The sequence below is a fragment of the Prionailurus viverrinus genome, chromosome B1 (genome assembly GCF_022837055.1).
Source record: "Prionailurus viverrinus isolate Anna chromosome B1, UM_Priviv_1.0, whole genome shotgun sequence".
In the NCBI taxonomy this organism is placed as follows: Eukaryota; Metazoa; Chordata; class Mammalia; order Carnivora; family Felidae; genus Prionailurus; species Prionailurus viverrinus.
Genome location: NC_062564.1, coordinates 53,936,359 through 53,958,521, shown reverse-complemented (window position 1 = coordinate 53,958,521; position 22,163 = coordinate 53,936,359). Strand labels below are relative to the sequence as shown.

General features: G+C 35.7%; 1 protein-coding gene across 2 annotated transcripts in view; it reads right to left on the bottom strand.

Annotated features, from left to right (window-relative positions):
* Window positions 1–22,163, bottom strand: part of GLRA3 (glycine receptor alpha 3) — a 200,176-nt gene that overhangs the window by 16,894 nt on the left and 161,119 nt on the right. For both annotated transcript variants that reach the window (XM_047856566.1, XM_047856567.1), the window contains exon 7: window positions 17,712–17,926. In XM_047856566.1, the coding sequence (XP_047712522.1) occupies window positions 17,712–17,926 (215 nt within the window). The remainder of the gene's footprint in view (window positions 1–17,711; window positions 17,927–22,163) is intronic.

Sequence of the window (22,163 nt, the reverse complement as noted above, 5' to 3'; positions counted from 1 at the left end):
TTTTCTTCATTATTTTTTTTTACTTTGAAATAATTTTAACATTAGCAAACGTGTTGCAGGAACAGTAAAAAACATAAAAATAAAAAACAAACAAAAAACCTCCTAAGTTCTCCAGTTGTTAATATTTGACCAAATGTCAAATATATTTCTCTCTCTCTATCATTTATGGCCTTTCCTTGAACTACTTGAGAGTAATTTGCAAACACGATGCCTCATTACCCTAAAATACTTGTGTGTATTTTCTAAAAGAAAAAGACAATCTCCTATATAACTCTAGTACACTCCCCAAAATCAGACTGACGTTAGTAAAATACAACCATCCAACCCAAAAACCCATTCTCATTTCAGCAATTGTCCCAATAATGCCCTTTTTAGCAGAAAAAAATTTGTCCTTCCAGTCCAGGATTTAATCTAGAATTATATGCTGTCCCTTGGAGTCAGATCTCTTTGGGCTTCAATGTGGAACATTATGGTCAGCCTTTTCTTGCCTTCTGTCACCTTGATATTTTGGATAAGTGCAGACCAGATTTTTTTTTTTAGTGTCTCCCACTTTTGGCTTATTTGATGTTTCTTTACTTTATACTCAGGTTATGGGATTTTAATAGGAAGAGTGATGCCCTGTTCTTCAAGTGTATCATATCAGAAAGCACTCAATGTTGATCAGTTGGTTAAGGTGCTATCTACTAGGTCTCTCTATTATAAAGTTACCAATTTCTCTTGAGTAAATAAATATCTTCTTACTCATTAGGTTTCATCCATTAGACCTTGATGATTTTTGTCTGAATCAATTATCACAATGATGATTCCACATGTGGATTTCCGAATTCCATCTTTCCATCTACATTCATTAGTTAGCACTCTACAGTAAGAGAAGTTTGTCTTCCACATTACTTATATCAGTATAGACAAATAATGATTTTGTTCAATGGGTTACCATGCATTAACATCACTATTTTGATGCTCACATTACACAGATTGGGTCAGTAGGAGCCCCTAGAAGTTAGGCCATGCATCCTTTTGGCAAGTCTCCATCATGATTTGGGTACTTTCTCACTTTCTGGCATAAGGCATTCCAGACTCATCTGTAATTTCTTGTTCCAGTATTTGACTGAGGGCTTTCTCTAAGAATCCTTTTTGTTTTTTTTTAACTGAAGAATGACTTTTAGAAACCAAGGATCTATGAGCACACTGGGTGTGCTCATTGTTTCCTGGGTATAACTACTTATAGGCCCTCTTAGTAGGCAGAGTTAGGAATGATATACATACATATATAACTAATATATATGATATATGATATATATACATATATATGATATGTATATTATATATAATTATGTATTATATATAAATTATGTATAATAATATAATATATATTATATAGAGAAATATAATATATTATAATGTATTATATAATTATTATTATATATACAACATATATATAACTTACCTATCATCTATCTCTGTATCTATCATTTATCTATCTATATTGAAAACATGAATTCACACTGGCATCTCTAATTCCAACTCAATATAACAGGGTTCACTCTAGTTTTCACTCTTTTCATGATGTAACACTTTCTTGGACAGTGACAAACTTGTCTGATTCTTTAACATATATTTGAAGAGTCTCCCTGTATGTAACTAGTATCTTAATTCCGCTGGTCCCCTCCAGCCTCAGCCCCATTAATCCCAGATGCCTTACTGACTCGGGCCTCACACCCAAAGTCCCCACTGGCTGCCTTGGTCCTGACCATGTCCTTGACCCCTGGACTCTGGTCCTGCCCACCCCAGCCAGCATCGTTGACCCTGACTACCCCCTTAGCTCCACAGGGTCTTCCTGTCTTCTGCCACTTCAAAGGTAAGAAAGAGAATAGAAAGAAAGGAAAAGGAAAACAACAGAACAGAGACATTTAAAAATTATTACTATTTTGGGGGTGCCTGGGTGGCTCAGTCCGTTAAGCATCGAACTTCAGCTCAGGTCATGATCTCCATGTCTGTGGGTTTGAGCCTCGTGTTGGGCTCTGTGCCCACAGCTCAGAGCCTGAAGCCTGCTTCAGATTCTGTGTCTCCCTCTCTCTCCGTCCCTCCCCCACTCACACTCTCTCTCTGTCTCTCAAAAATAAACATTTAAAATTATTAAAAAAAAAGTATTACTATTTTTGATAGGAAAAAAAACACAAAAAGAAGCGAAGCGAAACAAGGGAACGTAAAAAGGAGGAAGTATGTCCCTATTTCCTAGAAACAGATTCATACAGACCAAAGACCTTTGGAGGGAACAAGTCAGTAACCTTTAAGAAACTGCTTTAATTTTTCTCTCAGCTTAATGGTGTGGTGATTTGATGATGCAATTGAACAAATGTTGCGGTATGTCAGTTGCTTAAGGATGAAAATTTTCTGTAAGTTTTAGTATCTTTTCTTATTGAATATGTATGTGCCTGTATTACACACAGTGTTGTATCATGAAAGCAATATCAATAAAATCATCACCTTTTGTGCCATGAGCATGAGATAATTAATTTTGTTAGATAACTTAGTCATGCCAATTAGATGTGGGAAAAAATATTCTCTCATTTGCCAGGAATGAGATTAAGAATGAAAGATATTTATGCGAGGCTTTTTTTTTTTTTTTTATTCTTCCTGGGAAATGGATAATTACCTAGAACTTTGCTTCCCCACTGAGAGAAACAAATGTCCCTTCCCTAAGAAGATGTGGATCCAGGACAGCAGAAATATAGATGAGATGCAAGCAAAGATGTACTAATTACTTCTTGGAACTCAATGTACCTTAGAGATCAAAATCTTATGCTTTAGAAATTTGACTATTTCTGTGCTGTCTGTATATTCTGTATTTTTTCTCTCTTCATTCTTCATATTTAATGATGTTATTTTTGTCAGATGTCAACATTTGGAAACCTTGATCAAATTTAGGTTGTGGTTCAAGGGAAGTCTATGATGGGGAGAGAAGTAAATACTAAAGTGAAGAAAAACCCCTCTCCCACCCTTCTCAGTTGGCCTTTTAGGTCTCAGGCTAGACTTTGCCCAAGTCTGGTTCAGAATCCCATGGCACTTGTGCTTAACTGAACACACTGCACTGTAATTGCCTATTCTTATTCTCTTTCTGTTTAGACTCTTTGCGGGCAGATGTCATCTCTGAGTTGTTCACCACTGCAATAATGTTTGGCATGTGTGCACATATTTGCTGAATAAGTGGACAGATAAATGAAGGCGTAAAATGTTAAAATACAGGTGAAAAATGAATCACAGATGATGATTTATGTGTAGCTTCGCTTTCTGAAGTGATGTTTTGTTCATATCTTGGAATGGATTAATTATCTTTTAAAAAGAGGTCATTTCTTGACGCTTACAACGGTGTCAACCTACATATGAAATATGCCAACAAGGGAGCCCTCAACATCTCCTCCTCTATCTTAAGTGTGACTTCCAGGCATTTTATTTCAGGGCTGTACTAAGTGTCCAATTGTTTATAAAATATAGATTTACACCTCATGAGTTCTACAATTTGCCAGAAATCTTTGGCTGCCCTCAAATACATACTGTCCTGGAAGATATAATACAGATTTCAAAAATGCTATCTCAGGCTACACCATTCCTGGAAGAATATGACTCACAAAGTATGTGCTCATTCTTTAACAACCTAAATCTATAATGTTGTGAACCAGAGATAAATCAGAAATTTAATTTCCGTATTAATCCAATGAATATATCCAATGACAACAGAGATAGGTATATGTCATTTATGCCTGCCAGGGTTCTGCTCATTGTGAACAGCTCCCGAGTGTTAAGCCTGAAGGGCTTACTTTCCTTGTCCTCTTCTCTGACCCCATTCGCCAATTTCAACTCTTTTTCTCCTCTGCCACCCTCACTGCTCATCTCGGTACAGCAAACTCAGGATGTGGGAAGTTTGGAACTCTAGGGATAGTAACTAAAATATGGACAACGGTTCTTACTCCAACACATGCACAACATACTCATGATATACAACACACCCCACGTGATTCAGATTCATCACCGTCTTTCCATCCTCTACTTGTTGCTGTCTCTTGGGGAAGACTTACTCCAATCAAGAGGCAGTTCATTCCTCTGAACCACCTTGTCAACAGTCCCAACGTCCAATGTGCTGTTGGAGCCATGGTTCAATTTTATGCAACAATCCCTTCTCGATATTACCCCTTGAATAGAAAAGTATGAGAAAATAAAACCTAAACATTTACTAATTAAATGCACCAGTCAGGAGGACCTTTGTCCTGGAGACCCCTTCGAAGCCACCGTACTGAAGATTGCTTCCTTCTTGGAGCCCACTCTTCCCAGGGCTCCCATGACCCATGTTTTTCAGGTTTCTCTTCCTCTGCTCTAACACACTCTGCTTTGGGGGCTCTTCCTCCTCATCCTGAGTTCCTCAGGGATACAGTCCAGCCACTCTTCTATTCTAACTCTGAAGTTTCTCCCTATTCAACCTCATCCATTACCATGGATTCAATTCCTCCTTTGTGCTCATGGACCCCAAATCTAGTTTTGCTGACTAGACCACTCTCTAGCCAGCTTTCTTACCTTTTGGATGTCCCATGCACCTCAAATTTACTCTGACTAAAAACAAAAGCTATGGAGCACCTGGGTGGCTCAGTCAGTTGAGTGTACGACTCTTGATTTGGGTTCAGGTCATGATCCCAGGGTTGTGGGACTGAACCCCACATTGGGCTCTGCACTGAAGATGAGCCTGCTTAAGATTCTTTTCTCTCTCCCTCTGCCCTGCCCCCTGCTCTCTCTCTCTCTCTCTAATAAAAAAATAAAAATAAATAAGAAAAACAACAACAACAACAACAAAGCTATGAAGCTCTACCAGACTCTACCAAACAAATAGGAAACAAACACAATGGCCTCCTACTCCCCATTAAAAGGCTATACTCTGAAGTTGTTCATACCCACACTAGAAGTCCTCTTTTTCTCTCATATCAAAGACCCAGCCCTGTTATTTATACTTTCTTTCTACTTCTCAAATTTATCATTTTCTGTCCTTCCTACGGCCATCCCATTGATCCCAACCACAATAATCTGTTCTTCAGCCCCTCAACTCTATCCCCGACATAATTACAATAAGTGATTATTTTTAAATGCAAATCTATGTCTCCTTCCACTTAAACCTCTTCCTGTGCTTTCACTTAATTTAAAGTCTCAAATCTGTTTTAGGTCAAGCCCTTCATGATTGGCCCCCACCTTACTTCTCTTACCACATGCATTCAATCTTTTTTTTTCATTCAACATTTATTGAACACCATTGATGTACCCAAGTTCAGTTCTTAGTGTGTAGTTACAGAGATGAGTGAGATAAATAAAATCTGTCTTTAATGGAACTTACATTCCATTTGGGGAAATCATACAATAAAAACACAGATATAATTTAAAAGAAGTGCAACAGAGAAACCACAATGGGGTAATGGGAAGAGAAGGGCAGGGTGAAGAGAGTTATGCTAGATAAGGATGGTCAGTGAAGGCCTCTGAGGATTGATATTTACCATCTTATGCCACTTCCTTACTTGCTTATTATGCTCCAACTATACTTCCGTTCTTTTATATTTTGGAATCTGAAAGCAACTGACAAACCTCATCCTGCCTCAGCAGCTTTTCATCCCTCTTATTTTCATCTGGAACATTCCTTCTTTTGGGTTTCCTTCAGGTCTCAGCTTCGACAAAATATTCTTAGGGAAACCTTCTCCAGATGTCCAGACCAGGACAGGCTTTCTCAGCTTCTACCTCCCCTTTCCTTATAGAAACCCTTTCCCAGTCCACTCTTCACAATTGTAATTCTATGTATTTATAGGCAAGTTCTACAGGATGACTGGTGGCTAGCACCACTTGAATGTTATTTATTTAGTTAATTATTCTATTTCACAATCTCTAAGTGCTTTCTATTTTTCAAAAACCTTAGCTAAGGGGATACCAAAATGAGTATGTTCTGGAGAATTTCAATGAGAAGTATCTATACTGATATTCTAACAAATTATGTCTAAGCAAACATCAAATTATTCATCTTATTATTGACCTAGCTCCACCAGACTGACATCTTTTTATGTATCTTTCTCCTTTTAGGCTAATATATCCCATGGGCTAAGACAAAAGCCAGGTCTTATTCATCTTGGTATTTCTAGGACCTAGACTGTGTTCATCATGCTCTGCATTCGCAGGTCATGTTGAATTGATTCCATGTCACATGGAAGGACTTCAAATCACCAGCCATTTATTATTAGAGAAAAATTATAACACTTAACATGCCAGGAGGTGTTCTTAGTAGTGTCCATAGAACTACTGAATCTTCTTAGTTGTTGTCTAAAATTAACACTTTCAATCCTCACCATTGAGGAAACTACTCCCATCTTAAAGATGAGACGTAGGCACAATAAAGTAACTTGCTTAAGTAAAGTAACTTGTCTCATAGTAACTGTTATGGACTGAATATGTCCTTCCAAAATTTAGACATTGAAATCTCACCCCCAAGGTGACAGCGTTAGGAAGTGGGGCCTTTGGAAGATGATCAGGTTGTAAGGGCAGAGCCTTCATGAATGAGGTTAGTGCCTTGGAGGAAGGGTCGCAGAGAGCTCCTTCATGCCTTTTACTAGCTAAAGGATCACCATCTATGAACCAGGAGGAAGACTCTTACCGGACACTGATTCTGCCAGTGTCTTGATCTTCAACTTCTCAGGCTCCAGAGCTGTGAGAATAAATGTCTGTGGTCTTTACGTCACCTATTCTATGGTCTTCTGTTATAAGAGCTTGAGTTGACTAAGACTGCTACCATGCTGCAAATCCAGATTTGAATACAACTCCTCTGGTTCCAAAGCCCACAAACTTAACTACTATTTTCTATCACCTAGGTTTTAGGCTGCTTCTTTTTAGGCTACCATTACATATCGACAACTGTGAACGCACTAAATAAGAATACTCTCTGTAGTTCAGTATTCCAGCCTCTTTAACTTTTATCTGGTAGTTAAGACTGAAATCAGTACGCGAAATACATATTGTAAGGTCCTCTCTATATGCTGATTCTAAAATCTTACAAACAGCTTCCTAGCAAACAATGTAGAAAAAGAGACATGAGCGTTGTATTTACCACATAAAAAAACCAGTTGCTCTGAAGAAGCAAAACCAGATCAGGAAAGCATTTTATCTTCTGAAATGCAATGAAAGTCCCCTCAACAACATTCTTACATTAGTTAAAATGAAGTGTTTTTATGAGCAAGGAAACCATTCCCTACTTGTCATGTGATAATCTAAGAAGAGATCAGTTTGATAAATTATCATTTGAATATGCAAAGCTAGGTTACTGCAAGGCCTTGTCTTTCTCATTCTAAAAAATGTTTTATAATGTAGAGAAAGGAATATAAGAATTATTATGTTCTATGGACTTCTTATGTCAGTTTTTTTCCCAGAAAGATTATGCATTCATTCTACTTTTAATGTTATCATTAGAAAATAGAGACAGTCTGCTTTTTGTGTCCCAAATATATATATATATATAAATATATACATATATACATATATACATATACATATACATATATATACATATATACAAATACATATATATATACACAAATACATACACACATACACACACATATATATACTGATAATGATAAAATACAATTATATATTAATATATATTAATAATATATATTATAACTATATATTATTATAATATATATTATTAATATATATTATATAATATATTATATATATATATATAATTGGACTTTATCATTATCAGTCACAGTCATCCTGGCTATAAAGACTAGAATCAAATGACCTTGGGGAGCAATCATGTTTGGGGAGCTTGTCTAAGCCTGAATTTCTCTACATCTATCCTACCAATGATGCAAGGAAGTAGGTATAAGGATTCAAGCTAGGATAGGACACAGTAATCCCCAAATCTCCATAATCCCCATAATCCCCAAATCTCACTGGCATGAAACAAAGAACAATAAAAGACACTGCATGTCCACTTTGAATTACATGGTGACTCTTGTCACTGTCATTCTTACTGGGACCTCAGCTGATAGGGCAGTCACTATCTGGAACATTGGCAGCGGCAACAGTACAGGAAAACCTGGCACTGGTGGGTCTCGTGTTTGCTAACAAATACTCCAGGCTAGAAGTGGCACAGCTCACTGTGTTTGAAACTCATCAGCCAGCACTCCTTCCGGTCAGCCCCTACAGTAGAACTAAGAGGTACAATCTTACCATGTGCCTGGAAGGAAGAGAAAGCCAGCACGAGTGGCAGACGGAGTAGGGGTGGGAAGGTTTCCACTAGTTTTATTTCTGAAACAAAAACAAGGATTCCGGATTCCTACAGGTACAGAACTGAGGACAGTGTGGATAGGATCTAATCATGGTTTTACGATGTCTCCATAGAGAACTACAACAGCTTTGTTGAAGAGCAAAACTCACTGCTTTATTTAAAAAAAGAAAAAAAAACCAAAGCTATTAATTAATTAAAGTGTGGCAGAAACCTCCCTTGATCTCCAGCCAAAAATTTCCTCAAACCTTAGTGTCAGGTCAGAATTCAGTAAAATCGATTGTGACGGGATATAAAAAATAGAGTCCAGGTAGCATTCCGAAGCGCTAACGTAATCTAGGACAGATGGTATATTGCCTACCTGGTGGCAAGTAAAGACAGGCAGGCTGCAAGCCAAATTTAGGCACGGGAATAAGTTTGCCCGTGCTACACAGTGCCTTGAAAAAGAAAAGGAACGTGCTTCTAAGTATGGAAGGCACCTCCCAGTTAACCATGGTGCTCATCTCCACACTTAATAACTATACCAGAACACTCTGTGGTTAACTTATTTGTGCCTATGCCCTCTGAAGCCATTTGATTTTGTGTTCTCAGAATTCAGAGTAGATGCGTTGCATACATTTCAGACAACCCTTCATAAATATATTTACCTTGACCCTAGCTTTTGGTAAGATTATTAAGTAGCAGAAATTTTAGAACACATTCCTTTACAAGGTCATTGGGTGAGTTGTGTTACAAGTATGGCACCAAACGGTGTAGTCAAGAAGATGGCCAAGATACATGCCTTTACTTTACTCCGCATAGAGGTGGTTGAAAGGATTGTCTACTGGGACCAATAATGCCTTAGATTACAGCTCACAGATGACAGTGCATTAGTGAGTAAATATTATTAGACTATAAGCCAGACTACTTATTTATAGTAAATTATAGTTATTAAATTACAAATTATAACTAAGGCTATTATTAGCCAATAGTTTCCAGAAATAGACTTTTAAAATGCATTTATAAGCAACACGACTTAAATTTAAGAACAAGAAATTGATTAGACCAGAACCAGGAGTTGAGGCTCACAAAATCTCATACAAACCTACATGTTGGCACTCCAGGGAAGGGAAGGGAAGGGAAAGGAAGGGAAGGGAAGGGAAGGGAGATTTTCCAGCAAACATTTGAGAGTGAATATTTTGTCAATTCTCTTCTCAATCTAAGTTTGCTGTTTTTGAGAAAGAGGCAGAGTAAAACATCACATTATATTGCTTTTGATTAGCTAAAATAGCCCTTTCATTAGGGTGATTTTTCTCACTTTAATGGCAGTCAATCTTGGTAGATACTCCCAGTTCCTTAGAATTGTCAAGTAAACTGTGATGAACAGTTCTGGCTGTGGAATGGACAAATGACTCAAGCATACAACGAAGTGCTTTTCTTCTGAGATACACTGAAAGATTTCCTGCCTGTGTCACAGCTTTTTTCTGGGAATTTTCAGATCACACTGACTATTCCTCAATCTTGGTCTTGTAAAATCCAGATTGTGGTATATTTGATCCTACATTTCTCCCTGGTGTAAAACCCGTATAAGAACTTTCCATTTTGTAACTTTTATAAGAAAAAAACATTAGTCTCAAAATCATTTTGAGCTTCTTTTAAGACCTAAGACAAGAGAGAGACAAGAATAAGAACAAAGGAAAAGAATAAACACTGTTTTAGAAATAGGTGTTAAAGTAGTATAAATTGGATATGGAAAAATAAAAGAAACTATGTGAAAAACTGTTTTCTTGGAACACCAGGCAGTGAATCACACAGCACAAGATTTTGTGAACTTTGCCATTTATCACCCTGGGGAGCTACTCCCAACGGCCCAGGCTAACTGCTGTTGGTTGCATTCATACTGATTATGACCCTCAGAAACCTTAGAAAATGAATGGTGCTTCAAGTACAGTATTTCTTTTCCAAATAAAGGTTTTTATTTTAAGAGATGCAATCATAATACAGCAGAACTGCATTATTTCCTAAGTAATGGACTTGGCCAATCCCTCCAGTCACCAGATAAGAAAGGTGCAATCACAAAGGCTAAGGGATTTGGAAAGGTCATCTACTTATCTCTGACTTCTCCCTCAGTTATGGGAGTTTTTCCATCATCCCTTATACAGGGTAAGGCTGTTATGTTTAACATTTAAATAAAACTGTAAAATCTAGATACCAGTGGAAATATTTCTTAGGTGCGTGCTGTTAGTTACTGGCATTTCTTTATATATTATCTGTTTTAACTGCTCAGTTAAGGATGAATTATACCTGTGACTTCTTTCTCCTCTGTATTTTTGTACAGGAGTCTCTTTATTTCCATAATATTATCTTTGTTTTAACCATATACCTTCCTAGTCCCCTTTTCTCTGAGTTCTAAGAGCCTTCATTTACAACTAGAACTAAGAGTTCTAAGACCTTCATTTACAACTTCAAACAGGAATCATAAAGACAGAGGAAACCTGTTAGTTGCTTAATCACACTGATTTAGGGACCATGTTCTTTATTCCGCTGGTGAGAGGGAGTTGTACTCCATTTTAATCTGTCTGGAAGGTTTGTGGTACGAGTCTAGGATGTATGTGAATGTGGAAAAAGGAGTTACTAAAACATTATTTAGGTAAAATTGTCTCAAAGTGGCATATACTTGTTTTGCTTTTAAATTTAATCTGATGCCAAAGCCATTGTATTTTATCATTTTCTAAATTTAAACTTTGTCATTTGATTATGTGCTTTTTCATAATTGGACCATCAGATTTAAGAATATATGCAGTGGCTCTGACTTTGTGTCACCTATCAGAAGACAGGCTTGATACTTGTTAATTTTCAGTTTAGGGAGATCTAGGAAGCCAAGTAAATGTAAATTTATGTTAACCAAGTAAATGTAGATCTAAGGTTAAAAGTAAAACCAGTGATATTTATCAATTTCTATCCTTCTTATTATAGGAACTACCCTATGTTTAGGAATTATCTGTTTATAGATAATAGATAAAACACTAATAAAATTAGATGACATACACATGCATTATCTTCTGTGATTTTTAACAAAAAAGGTATGAAGAAATGACTATTTCATTTTCTATGCCTTTTTATTTTTTCTTTTTTTCCCTAGGTGAATATAATATGAAATCAAACTCTTAGTATATTTATGCATAAAAAAAATAAATGTATTGCTTGCATCAGATATTCTATTATAAGTTGAATACAAATGCTAATGGGGCACCTGGGTGCCTCAGTCAGTTAAGCATCCAACTCGGTTTTGGCTCAGGTCATGATTCTCACAGTTCGAGAGTTTATTTGCTTTTTTTTAAAGTTTATAAATTTATTTTGAGAGAGAGAGTGAGAAGCACAAGCAGGGGAGGGACAGAGAGAGAGAAAGGAAGAGAATCTCAAGCAGGCTCCCTGATGTCAGCACAGAGCCTGGTCTATATCCTACAAGAGATCATGACATGAGCTGAAATCAAGAGTCAGGCACTTAATCGACTGAGTCACCTCGGTGACCCAGCAATTTACTCTCCTTTAAAACTTCATTTTTTTTTTTAGAAGAATGAAAACTAATTAGATAAGAACACAATAGTGAGTATAAACCCTCCAGGTTTCTTTCCATCCTTCTCTTTTCAATGCAATCTCACATACAGATCTTTGTGTCCCCACACAACCATCGTATCCAAATAAAAATATAATAGTTCAATTGCTATTTTCTAACATTTGTAATCACTTCTATAAGTTATGTTTTTAGGAAGAGTGAAAACTTAATATGAAAGCTATCTTTGTTATATCTTCTAAAATCAATATTTTTATTACACTGTAAAGTAGATACTTTCAATCTTTAATTTTTGTCAGTAACTTGGTGATTCTCAAGTGGAAAAATATGGTTATACACAAGAGTAATTCACTTGAATTTTTACATTCCTTTAGAAAGACATGATAAAATGACAAACTCTCTTCTTTTCCAAGTTTAGACTGAGTACTAAGTAAATGTTTAAAAGTTCTTGTCTTTAAATATCTGGATGATATTTACTCAGTAGACATATATCATGTGCTGACTTAGGTTCTGAGGATAGAACTATAAAAAATCTTTTGTTCTCTCAAAAATTTACTTCTGATGGTTTTCCCAAATTGGGGGAAAAAAGCAAAAAGAAATTATTTAAGATAAATAGCTTTTAGTGCAGAATTTGAGATTTTCAAAGCCTACAGGCTTCTGAGCTTGTGTGAAATATTTACTTGACAGTCCACCTTTGAAATTTCTAGTGTTTCTTATTTTCTAACTTAGTAGCTCTGCTCCAAATGAGATGTCCATAGTGGTGAGGGCAGAGTGGCATAGAATCTTCCAGGAACTCCTCACTCTTTCCTCTCCCCATCCCATTTTCTCCCTTTGTTTTCTTGAGTATTTACTAATATGGCAGAGTCAGGTCTACGAAAGGAGACAGACAGTTTTAACAAACCATTGTCCCTAAGGTAGATAAGATTATTTCTTGACAATCCTTTTTTTCTCCTTTCCTGTTCAAGGTTACCCTGTGGGTGGAGTCCATTCCCCACCCCCCTTGACTTGGGTTTGGCTACGAAACCTGGTATGACTTACAAAATGAGAACAGAAGTCACTCTGTGTCAGTTCTGAGCAAAAGCACTGCAAGTTCCTGCTTGCCTTCCTGCTTTCCTACACTCCTCCGTGAAAAGAACATGCTACCCACACCTCCACTCCCAAAATGGGGAGACACAGGGAACAGAACCTACTCCACAGCCTAGATCCAAGTCCCCCCAAGTCAGCCAATCTCAGACAAACCCAGAAGAGAGCTGCTCACAGGCAGCTAACAAGGCTGTGAGCAAGAATAAATGTGGTAAACCATTGAGACTTGGGGATTGGTTGTTACACGGAATAACTGCAACTTAACTATACTGAAATGGTTTTGGGTTCTAAGACTATATTGTGTTAAGAGCTAGGGTTTGGATGAAGTTGGAGTCTAGAGATTCTCTGGCCTCTGCCAAGCTTGTGTCTGGGTGTGTGTGGGGGGGGGGGCACATGCACATACATCTGTCTGTTCAGCATGTTATCTTTATTCTCTGTTATTACAATAAGTTTGTAATAGACTGTAATTGTAATTGTCATTTTTAAAAGACTAATCTAGGGTGTGCATGGTAATATTTGTGTACTTCTGCAGATGATATAAAACAGAAAACATGTAACAAAGCTGGACCTTTGCTGGTCCCAATGAAAGAGAATGAAAAAGGGATAGGAGTAGGATTTGAAGAAGAAATAACTGATCTTTGAAAGCAGGAAAGAAAGGGTAAGATGTATGTGATATTGCTATATAGCTGAGATCTTCCCAGAATTCCCTCGTGCAGAATCTTGCTAGAACCCATAATTTCCAAATTAAAATTATATTTTGTCCCTTCTACCAATCTTCTCTATTCTGATCCATCTCTAGACATAATAAAAAATATAATTCCCTCAGTGCCAAGATTTTAACTAGGTATTAGTATAAATCAAATATATACTCAAAAATAATTAAATGATTATTACCATCTTCTCTTTCACCTCTGATTAAACCTGAGTCTCCTGGGAAGATAGCTTTTCTAAATGTAAAAAAAAAAAAAATCACAAAATGTTGAGATCTCAGAGTTTGGGAGTAAAGTTTTAAGGTGAGTGGGTCTTGCCTTTAATTCAGCTGTCTAATCTATTCTGTGTGTGTGTGTGTGTGTGTGTGTGTGAGAGAGAGAGAGAGAGAGACTGAGAGAGAGAGAGAGAGAGAGAGAGAGAGAGACTGAGAGAGAGGAGGGTGGGGAGATGGCCTTGGGAAAAGAAAAGAAAAAGAAGACTGAATATTCAGGTTTATTTCCAACTGGAGGAGGAGGGCCAACCACAAATACATCTTTTTCCCTTCTTTCTGGGCTTTCTTTCTTTCTTAGGAAAATCATCTCTATTCTGCTTCCCTATCCAGCTATAGGTTTACTCCCTGAAGTCTGAGGCCTGAGTGTCCCCTGTCATAATGTATTTCACTTCCAAATACATTTTTCTTTAAAACACTTACCTCTTTCTAAATGCATCTGCTACTCTCCACCTCTATGGCTATCAGTCTAGCCAGACCATCACCTGCTCTAGACTACAATTGTTTGTTTGGAATTTCTCTGCTTCCACTTCTACCCTTTCTATCTGATCTTCAAATAAAAGTCAGAATGATTACTGCTCTCATTAAAATCCCTCCAAAATCCACTAAAAATAATCCTGATCTTCATTAAGGTTTATAAGACCGTCCATGACGTGGCTCCATGATCATCACCATTTTTTCCCCTCGCTCATTCTGCTCCAAGCACACAGTGTTAAAGAGTGTCCCTAAAGTTATACAACTTTATAAAATTGCTGGCAATAGGCTGTATTGTCACCCTCTTCTTGTCACCTAATGTAGGCCCTGCAGAAACTCCATATAGTTCCACATTCCAAGAAATGAATCACAGGGGTCTTTTTGCTTTGGACTATTACATGCTTGATTTATTATGACACTGTAGAGGGCAATGCAACAGGAAATATCAGAGAGGAATCTTTTCAGCTCTGCAGTTCTCAAGGTGCTGGCTAAGGTATATCCTTTGAGACTTTCCAATTTTCTACCCTGACCCTTACTTGACTGATTTCCAAGCTCCTTCGTATCCTGCAGGAGATGCATTGGCACACAGCCTGGACAAAACACCAAGCAATTACCATAAATTAATGATTTATTGTTTCTTCCTCTTCTGTCTGATAATCTTCTATTGGTTTCCTGAATTTAATTTTGTTTTCCTACTTCCTAGATTTTGTCAGTAGGAGAATGGTGGATATTTCAGTGGCAAGATTTTTAGACATCTTGAAGCTTCTTTTGTGAGGTTGAGAATATAGCAGGCCTTAAGGTGTAGGATTTAGTCATCTGTTCCCAAAGGCAAGTGTGGGCCCTCACCTCTTGTCTTTCTAGCACCCCAAAATCACAGGATAAAAATTTCATTTTTCAAGAGATTTTCTCCTCTTTTGAATGATCTCTTCGAATAGGTTAATTCTTGTTTATCCTGGATCATCAGTGCTTCCCTTCCTGAATTCTAATATACATAACTGAATATGTTCTGGGGCACCTATGTGAGTCAGTCAGTTAAAGCATCTGATTCTCGATTTGGGCTCAGGTCATGATCTCACTGTCCATGAATTTGAGCAACACATCAGACTTGGGACTCTCTCTCCTTCTCTCTTTTCCTCACATGTGCTCTCTCTTACTCTCTCCCTTTCTCTCTCTCTCTCTGTCTCTAAAAATAAATTAATAAACTTAAAAAAATAATAACAATATCTTCAACCTCCCATTCCTTAACTATCACAAAGCCTAAAATGATATGGTCACTTTCTCTTAAGATATTACTTTGCTAATCAATTATTTTTTTGTGGGTTGGAATTAAATCTGTTATCACATTTCCATTGTGGTCATTGTCTCTATGATTTAAGAGATGTAAAGTCTTTGTATACATTATGTATATAATTGAACTCATAATTGAAAATTTATTCCTTCCCTGAGATCATAGTGAAATTAATGATCTTTTTAAAAAATATTTCTTATATCTTAAGAAAAAGTATAAAGATATCCCAAGATTTTCTTTCTTTTTAAAAAAAACTTGTGTCTCTATTCTTTGTTTTAAAAAAAAAAATTGTTGCTTTCTTTATTTCTGTTTCTTCCACTCAGACCTTCATGCTCTCCCAATTCTGCCTCAATGTCTGTATTCAAATGTCTTTATACTGTGTCTCATAGAAGCTGTTGCTTTCTGAAATGGAGCATTTTGTTCTCTTCTTTCTAGTTGACAACTTACAGAATGAATGTGCTTTCATTTTTGTTTAGCTCATGAAGAAAATCAATGAGTAAACTGGCAATTTCCTTTACAAATTGACTATAGGACTTCAACTATTTTAATCAGAGCCCTTGAGACATTTATACCTATATAAATAATCATTGAGACTTATTAACTTAATCTTATAAGCAGACTTATAATTTTCACTTGAACAATATTTTATAAAGCACTAGTTGATATGGATCATTTTGAAAATTCAATTAACTGTCAATAAAAGTAGACTTTATTTTGAAAGACAACCATTAAATTTTATCTAGGCAGTGTGAGCATTGTTAAATGTCAAGTTCTTCCTACATGAAGTAACATTTTAGTGATAAAATGTCCTGCCATCAGCTTTTATTTATTTAGGCATTTTAATCTAATAAATTGAATCATACAATGTGATTCAGTAAGAGTTAAGGAAGCCGTGACCGTAGATTTATAATTTGCTTGGCATTGCAGATAGATAGCATCAAATGCACAAGAAAAGCTACTATATTCTATTACATCTCTATGATCGTAATGAAAATAATAGTGAAGCTTGTTGGAAGCTAGACAGGATTACTTAATTTAGATACTAGAAATTTTTCCTAGAAGTCATTTAGGAGAGGAAAATAATTTTCTATTGCTATTTTGGTAAATGGATTAAAAAAGCTTCGTATGTTTTATTTCAGCATATGTTGTAAAAGGAAATATTGGGTTCTTTTATAAACTTCATAGAGAGAACAGTTTATTTTAATTCTGGCTGCTCAGCATGGACTAAAATCATATTAGATAAGCTTTCCTTTTTATTGACCTATGGCAACTTAAAAGCCAGAGGAGACAAAAAAACCCACAAAAATAATAAATGCTACATATAGCACTATGGGTGCCCTCATACAATACTTGTAGGAGTAACTGCTGTGAATTTTTCTTGAGATACATTTGGCAATACATATCAATACGTACAGCTATTAGTACAGTGAATCCAGTTCTAAGAATTTATACTAAGGAAAAGTGCAAAGTATATGTAAAGCTATATACACACACACACACACATATATATATACATATACATACACATACATACCACACACACATACATATTCATGAATATAATGTTCATCATATTAAAGTTCATTATTGTGTCAGTCCATTAGTAAGCATGTTACTATAGCAGTACATCCAATGCAATGGAGTATTGGGCCACCATGTAAAGTTACTGTGTAGATTTAACTTACACACATGTTTTATAGATCTCTAAATGTTTGAAAATCTATAGATTAAAAAATTCCACAATGTATAAGAGTGTTACTGATATTTAAATAACTGGGGATTATAACACAACTGCAAAGGAAGATATCATTGGTTTACAGAAATCTTCCCCATCTATTTCTGTGATTTACAAGTTTTTTTCCTTGGTTATATATTACCTTAAAAATTAGTAATCAATACTATATCCTGTTGACAAAGAAATGACGAAAGCTGGCAATTGTATCTATGTGAATTTTCTAATGTAAAAATATTTTCTATCTACAAATATTTGTGCAAATGTATGTGTATGTCCATTTAGCACACTTACCTTTGGTAAGGACGCTCGAGATCCTGAACTCTGTGTGGTCATAGTCAGAACAGTAGTTATTCCCAAGGCTACCCTGGCTGGAGCAGCATCCATATTGATCCAGAATGAAACCCAGGATAGAATCACGATCAGGAGACTGGGAATGTACATCTGGATCAGATAGTATCCCATTTGTCGTTCAAGATGGAATCGCACTTCTATACATGTAAATTTGCCTAGTTGGTTGTAAAATAAATGCAGCAATTGGTAAAAATAGGTCTCTGTATGGTATCAAATGTCACATTTTTTTTTATATTCTGCCCTAAAATTTTCCATGACAGTGAGAAGGGATTCTAAATCATATATGCAAATTGGTTTCTGAAAATATAGTTTTCTTCTTGTTCTGTAAGCATCTGGAAGCAACATGAGAGTATACTTACCAGGAAATAGTTTGTAATCTTATTACTTCACATTTGATTAGCACTTCCTACTTTGAAAGTACTCAAACATCTATTATTTCACTTGATTCTAGCAATTGTTTCTGAGATAATACAGGAGAAGTGTGTGTCTATTACATAAAAACCTTCTTTACTCATTGATGGGTCTGTTTAGTACTTATTTAGAGCCAGGTGCTATTTGGTCCAGAGGCCTTTACATTTACTTTAAACTAAGTGCTAAAGGAAAAATTCAGTTGAAGATAAATACTTCCTTAAATGTAATTTATATAAATTATGCATTAATAATTTGGAAACTATTAATGCAAAGAAGAGCAAAACATGTTATTTTCCATCAATAAATTTGATCATAATTTAAAAACACACTAAAATAACCTGAGATATATTTGCTCTATATATTTACGACATGTGTCTCTATTATGGTAAGTAACTAATAGAGGAATTAATTATGTCTTAGTTAACCATTTTGTTGTTATCTCTGCTTACCCTCGGACTATAGTTCTTAGTGCTATTACCATGTTATCTTTCCCTAAAATAACTCTTTATCTGAATAATCAAATTCTTGGTTTTATTAAGGTCAGTGAGTTAACATGCTGATCTTTTTTTAAGTGACATTCTCTGATCCAGTTGTGAAAGAGAATCACAGAGCACATCCAAGAAAATTAGTAGTGTATTCTTAGATAAGTTTCAGTGCAAAATTTCTAGAAATGTGGCTTGAGCCACGTGCTACCGTGATGCATGGTACAGTCGCTAGATGAAAGGATGGATGAGATTTCAGAGCTTAAAATCCCTAACAAAGTTTCAGAAACTCTGGGGAAGTTAGATTCCACTCTTTAGTGTTTAGTGATCAGAAACATACATGCAAGCCATCTATGATCTTTTCATCAATTTATCAACTCCAAACAGAATGCCTAGGGGCGCCTGGGTGGCGCAGTCGGTTAAGCGTCCGACTTCAGCCAGGTCACGATCTCGCGGTCCTTGAGTTCGAGCCCCGCTTCAGGCTCTGGGCTGATGGATCAGAGCCTGGAGCCTGTTTCCGATTCTGTGTCTCCCTCTCTCTCTGCCCCTCCCCCGTTCATGCTCTGTCTCTCTCTGTCCCAAAAATAAATAAACGTTGAAAAAAAAAAATTCAAACAGAATGCCTAGCAATTCTTGAAATATATAAAAATAAATTTAGATTTTTAAGATTATATTAAAACATATGGGCTCTGTGCTGACAGCTCAGAGCCTGGAGTCTACTTCGGATTCTGTGTCTCCCTCTCTCTCTATCCCTCCCCCACTTGCACTCTGTCTCTTGCAGAAATAAACATAAAAAAAAAATTAAGATTATATTAAAATATAAAAAGTTAAATAATGAAATAGGGTAAGAATAACAGACATTTTCTTGTTATCACTATTAATAATCCAAGTAATCTCATGATATGATTAATAATAAATTAATTGATAATAAATAAAAATATACACATGTATACCACATGTGTATGTGTGGTTCTAGAGAGAAAAATGAACAAGTTATACAAATTCTGATATAAGCACTGGAGCTTCTTTAAGTACATTTATATTTTGACTATCATTTTATTTTATTATTAGTTATTTAATTATTTTACTTTTAAGGCTTAAATTTTATTTCTTGTAAGTGATTCAAAAATTATTTTGATTGATTCATTTTTTAGTTACAAAGTAAAAAAAAAATGCATTCTAGTCTCAATTTTTCTTCAAAAAAAAAAAAAACCCTAGAGAAAATGTAAAGAATCATTGCAATTCAATGATAAAAAGGCAAATAATCCAATATAAAAATGGGCACAAGGTTGACTATTTTATGGCAGTTGAACTTTTTATTTGGGTTGTCTGTAATTTGCAATTAAAATCTCCTGGCTGAGATGGATCAAGCAAAAAAAAAGTTATTAAAAGCAGGTATTAAAGAGAGGATATTGCTACTTGGAGAAATTAAAAGGATTATAAAAATTACTAGGAATAACTGTATACCAACAAGCGATGAAATGTACAAATATATAGAATGACACATATTACTGAAACTGATTCAAGAAGAAATAGAAATCTGAATAGGCCTATAAAAAGTAGAGGTTGAGTTAGTCATTTTAAAACTTCACACAAGGGAAAACTAAAGACCAGAAAGCTTCACTGGTGAATTCTGTTAAACATTTAAAGACAAATGAATAACAATCCTACATAAACTCTTCCAGGAAATAGACAGAAGGGAATACTTCCTAATTCATTCAATGAGGTGAGTATTACCCTGATAGAAAAACCAGATAAAGACATCCCAGGAAAAAAATGTATACAGCCAATATCTCTTATGAATATAAATGCAAGAAAACCAGAAAAATACTAGCAAACTGAATCTAGCAACATATGAAAAGAGCTATACACCGTAACCAACTACAATTACGGAATGAAAGCAAGTTGGCTTAGCCTTAAAGTCAATGTAATACACTATATTAATAGAACAAAAACCAAAACTAAATGATCATCTCAACAGAAGTAAAACTTTTTTTTTTAATTTTTTTTTCAACGTTTATTTATTTTTGCGACAGAGAGAGACAGAGCATGAACGGGGGAGGGGCAGAGAGAGAGGGAGACACAGAATCAGAAACAGGCTCCAGGCTCTGAGCCATCAGCCCAGAGCTGACGTGGGGCTCGAACTCCCGGACCGGGAGATCGTGACCTGGCTGAAGTCGGACGCTTAACCAACTGCGCCACCCAGGCGCCCCAACAACAGAAGTAAAACTTTGTGAAAAATCCAACAGGCTTTCATAACAAACACAACAAACTAGAAACAGAAGGGAATTTCCTCAACCTGATAAAAGGCTTCTATGAAAAACTTACAGCTAATACCATACTTAATGGTGAAAAGCTGAGTGCTTTCCTACTAAATTCTGGAACAAGGCAAGAATCTCTTCTCTTGCCACATCTATTAAGCATTGTAGTGAGAGGTTCTAGCCACGATAATTAGGCCAACAATTAAGAAAAAGGCATTCAGATTGAAAAGGAAGTACTAAAAGTATCTCTATAAGCAGGAGATATTACCTTGCATGTGGGAAATCCTAGAGAATTCACTAAAAATCTAGTTGAACTGCTGAGTTCAGCAAGGTTATAAGATATACTATCACTATACAAAAATCAGTTGTGTTTCTCAACACTAGCAATAAACAATAAAAAATCAAATTAAAAAAAACAATTCCATTTATAATAGAACCACATAAAATAAAATACTAATAAGTAAATTTAATGAAAGAAGTGCAAGGCTTCCACACTAAAGAAATACAAAACATAGCTGAACAAAATTAAAGAAAATTGGAACAAATGGAAAGTCATTCTGTAGTCATTAATTAAAACACTAAATATGGCTAAATCAAAATACTTCCCAAGTTGCTCTACAAATTCATTTCAATCTCTCTCAAAATATCAACTGCCTTTATGCAGAAATTTACAAGCTGATTCTAAAATTAGTATGGAAATGCAAGGGACCTAGAATAACCAACCAATACAGCCTTCAGGGGAAAAAAGGACAAATTTGGAGGACTCACATTTCCCCATTTCAAGGCTTGCTACAAATCTACAATAACTACAAAACATGGTCATCTCATATAGATATGCAGTTCACTGGAATAGGGCTGAAGTCCAGAAATGATCATTTATGGTCAACTGATTTTCAACAAAGGACTAAAGCTATTCTGTAGCGAAATATCAGTCTTTTCAATAGATGTACAGGGAGAACTTTGTGTTCATATGCAAAAGAATGAACATCTACCCCATCTCATACTACTCAAAATGGATCATAGACCTATATGCAAATTCTAAAACTACAAAATTCTTAGAAGAAGGCATGGGGTAAATCTTTATAGCCTTGGGTTAAGCAATAATTTTTTTTTAAATACAATACCAAAATCACAAGAAATAAAAGGAAAAAATGATAAATTTGGATTCTTCAAAATTAAAAGTTTTGGGGCTTCAAATGACACAATTAAGAAAGTGAAAAGACAATCTACTGACTGGG